This window comes from Orycteropus afer, unplaced genomic scaffold (genome assembly GCF_000298275.1).
Source record: "Orycteropus afer afer isolate SDZICR_OR568_19922 unplaced genomic scaffold, OryAfe1.0 scaffold00231, whole genome shotgun sequence".
Classification (NCBI taxonomy): Eukaryota; Metazoa; Chordata; class Mammalia; order Tubulidentata; family Orycteropodidae; genus Orycteropus; species Orycteropus afer.
Window position 1 is genome coordinate 3,378,369 of NW_006921818.1, and position 4,376 is coordinate 3,382,744.

The 4,376-nt window shown below is 41.5% G+C and overlaps 1 protein-coding gene across 1 annotated transcript in view; it reads left to right on the top strand.

Annotated features, from left to right (window-relative positions):
• DNAH6 (dynein axonemal heavy chain 6) overlaps nucleotides 1-4,376 on the top strand; it is a 447,135-nt gene that overhangs the window by 269,898 nt on the left and 172,861 nt on the right. The window contains exons 51-53 of the mRNA XM_007948902.2: nucleotides 189-312; nucleotides 1,047-1,243; nucleotides 2,547-2,750. Coding sequence (XP_007947093.1) covers nucleotides 189-312; nucleotides 1,047-1,243; nucleotides 2,547-2,750 — 525 coding nt within the window. The remainder of the gene's footprint in view (nucleotides 1-188; nucleotides 313-1,046; nucleotides 1,244-2,546; nucleotides 2,751-4,376) is intronic.

Here is a 4,376-nt window from a genome sequence, read left to right on the forward strand (position 1 = left end):
GATTGTCCAACCTTCCTTCTGAGGAGTGGCTGGTGGGTTTGAACTGCCAGCCTTCTGGTTAGCAGTCAAGTGCCTTAGGCACTACACTACCAGAGCACCCTATATATACATAATTATATATATATATAATAAATGTTCAAGTTCAGCCTTCTCTGGGGGCCTCTTAAATATTTACTTGATTTTATTAGGCTGAACTTGATATTACTATGGCTACCCTGAAAGAAAAACAAGCATTACTAAAACAAGTGGAAGATCAAATACAGGACTTACAAGATGAATATGACAAAAGTGTGAATGAAAAGGAAAGTCTGGGTAAGTAGCACAGAGAATTTACAATGGTCAGGAAATGTCTGATTTCAGAAGTAGAAAGAGATTTCAAGCAGTCAGTCTTAGCTTTCATTCAACATGTAGGCTGTATTTTCATCAGTCTTATTCCATTAACCTTCTAGTATGAAATTAGAAAAACTGTATGTATTGTATATACTCAACACCCTATAACTGAACAAGGCTTTATGAGGCAGGCTGTGGTATAACAAAAAGCAGCATATGAACTTGATGCAGAAAATAAATACTCCAGAGGCACAGAGAGGGAAGACACTGTCTTCATTCAGAGTAAAGGAGTTTCAAAAAAGAGCTCTTTACATGGAAGAGGCAGACTTTGAATTAATTTCAAAATGGAAAATACTGCTGAATTAGTGTGAAATTTCAAACAGATGCACTGACATCATTAGCTAAATATAATTCTGTAAACATAAGCAGGTGAGTAGATTTTTAAGGTGAGATATGGTGACTCACCTTTTACGTACCCAGTTTGATTCCTGGCCAGTGTACCTCATGCACAGTCACAGCTAGGAAGAAAGGCCTGGCCATTGACTTCTGAAAACTGACCAATGAGAACCCTAGGGATCACAACAGTCAGATCTATAACTAACGTGGGACAGAGTAAGACCCAGCAGTGTTTCATTCCACTGTGCTTGCAACAACAAATGTTTAACACTTTTAGAAAGTATTGAATAATACAATCTGATTTTCTTAAAATTTTCTAGCGAAGAACATGTCCCTGACAAAAGCACGCCTCCTACGTGCTGGAAAGCTTACAGCGGCACTAGGAGATGAGCAAGTTCGATGGGAAGAAAGCATCCAGAAATTTGAGGAAGAGTTATCCAATATCGTTGGGAATGTATTCATAGCCGCGGCTTGTGTGGCCTATTATGGGGCATTCACGGCCCAATATAGGCAACTGGTGAGCAAATCTGCTTTCTCTAAGGAGTAGGGGAAAGCAGAAGGGATGTGGAGCATTTTCATTTCCCTGAGTTCAGATGGAGCCTCTCCACTGTGGAGGATCTCCATGATGGAAATGTAGTTACATATTGCACAGCCCTCCACATCTCCCTATCAGCTGGTGATAATCTACTCCTAGGCTTTCCTTACCACTGCCCTCTCTTTCCTTCTGCTGCCTTAAGCAGATGCTCATATCATACATACACAGCATAAGAACCCGGGGGGAATAAAAGGAACAGTAAATCCCCAACTCTTCTAATCAGCAGTGGCACCTAAAGCTGACAGGATGAAATGTTCGAAATTGGTGAGACCGCTGCCAAGGGCTAGGCATGAAAGTGGGCTAGACATAAGACAAATCTGTGGTTCATTTATTTTTTTATCTTTTAAATTAAAAAAAATTGTCATTTATCAGAAAATAAAAGTTTCATCTGAGTGCATTCTTGAGCAAATTAAGTTATATGGATGGATTTTAAAGCCATTTCTATGAAACTCCTTTCTAAAAATGTTTCAGCCTTGTCCTTGAGTTATAAAAACTAATATGGAACAGAATTCATCTCAGGGGCCATCTGGTGCTGTTTCTCCCTGTGGCCAATGGTGCCTTGCAGGGCAGAGTTCTCTGTTGTGCAGGACTGTACCACTCATTGAAGGAGTTTTTGTATCCCTCTCTCCCAGTGGCCCCTAGGCATTATGATAACCCAAAACTTTTCCACATGCATCCAGGATCTCCCAAGAGGGGCAGTACCCTCTTGGTTGAAAACCACTGTGACAACTCTTGTCATTTATACATGAGAAAAATGAGGTTCAGATAGGGAGAGTGGCACACATGCCCAGCCACAGCTAGTTAATGATACAGCTCTAAGGCTCAGGTCTGATTTCTAGCCCGTCTCTTTTTCCACAACATCCCTAGGTGGCATAAATAGTTTCCTTTTACTTCTAACCTAAAGGTGGGCAATTTGAACCCACCCAGAAGAAAAGAAGAGGGACCCAGCAATCTGCTTCCATAAAGATCATAGCCAAGAAAGTCCTATGGAGTGCAGTTCTACTCTACAACAGATGGGGTCACCAGGAGTCAGAATTGACTCAATGGCAATGGGTTTTTGTGCCACAACAGTGACTGTCCCATGTTCTGATGCCAGAACACCTGTGAAGACTGTGTAGCGCTTAGCTGTTTCAGCCATTGCCTTATCTCTGACCACCACACTTTGTGTATGCCCTCATTTACTGAGTACTCCTAATTCTGAAAGTAACCTTTCCTTTTTCTACAGCTTATAGAGTGTTGGATCAATGATTGTCTGTCTCTGAACATCCCAATTGATACTTCCTTCAGTCTCATTAACATCCTTGGAGATCCCTATGAAATACGGCAGTGGAACACTGATGGGCTGCCTCGTGACACAGTATCAACAGAAAATGGTATTTTAGTAACTCAAGGACGACGGTGGCCTTTGATGATTGATCCCCAAGATCAAGTATGTAACAAATGCCTAACATAAAAAGTGACTTGTTGACACTGGTTAATACTGCGCTGTCTATTGAAAATTATCAAAGTGTGATTTAACATATACCTGCGCCTCACTTATTGACATGGGTAGGTTGCGAAGACCAGATTGTTATGCAAAAATTAGTGTTATGGAAAAATGGAGGATGACTACGTTTCATCATTACATAACTGACAAACCACCAAGAATTATGGCCCAGCCAAGTTGAGACAGAACCATCACAGCCAACATTACCATACATCTTTAACACACAAAATAATCGGATAATAGTGTTTGTTTTTTTTTTTTTTACTATTGTCATAAATACAAAATGTTGGGTAACAACATAATCAATAAGTGAGGAGAAGGTATACTTGTAACATCATGGCAAAGCAGACCTATAAAGGAATTTAGAAGTCATCTAGTTCAAGACTCTTATTTTGTGGAGGTAGAAACACAGAAGGGAAGTATTTAAGTGTTCTTCTTAATTGATTTTTATTGGTTTTATTCAAGGCATCAACTATTAGTTTTCTGCTATTTATAGGGGCAGAAATTCACTCCTGTGTAGTTTTTACTCCTAAAAGGTCTGAAGGGTTAGAGTGAAGTCATGATATGATGAAATTTGAGCAAACCTGCCTGGAGTTTACAGAATCCCATTGTCCAACACCCCAAGTCCAGGGATCAGGTTATACTAAGTGGGACATGGAGAAGGAAGCAGTTGTGAAAGGAAGGAGACAGCTTGAATATCATAAGTATGACTTTTTTCCTAGATGATTCTTTTCTTCCCTTGTTCCAAATTTGAGTAACAGCAAGTTGATTTTAAAATATTTCTTTTGGGAGAAGTCCAAAAACCACTGCCGTCGAGTCAGATCTGACTCATAGCGACCCCTCCTTGGGTTTCTGAGGCAGTAACACTACAGGAGTAGATTGCCCAACCTTCCTTCCAAGGAGTTGCTGGTGGGTTTGAACCACCAGCCTTCTGGTTAGCAGCCAAATACCTCAGGTTTGGGGGAAATGGGTTATTTTATTTTATTTTGCCTTTATTTTTCAAAACTGCTTTTAGGTTGAACAAAATTGCTAAGCTTTATTCTAAAATAATTTATTCAGCCCCAGAGTTACAGATGAGGAGAAACAACTCAGGGACGCCCAAAGTAGCAGGTGGGAAGAGCAGGAGAAAGGGGATTAAAAGCCAGGAAGTCAGAGAGAAGAGCAATCAGCCGAAGGGATTAGATGAAGAGAGGAAACTCAGGCCCGCCCAAAGCAGCAGAACCAGAGAGCAGGAGAAAGGGGATAAAAGCCAGGAACACGGACAGAGGAGCAGTCAGCCCCAGGAACAACTCAGGGATGCCCAAAGCAGCAGGCCAGAAGAGCAAGAGAAAGGGGATTAAAAGCCAGGAAGCCAGACAGAGGTACAGTCAGCCACAGGGACCTGGTGGGGGTGATACGAGAGGTCTCCAACAGCAAGAGAAACTTGTCTGTCGGTTTGTCCTACTGTGGTGACATGTAGACGTGAGTTTTGAGACTGAGCCTCTGGTGTTTAAAACCCAGCGAGATGCACCTGGTGCACAGGTAACAGCCAGCTTATAGACTGAGACAGACTAGGAAGAAGGAAGAGGC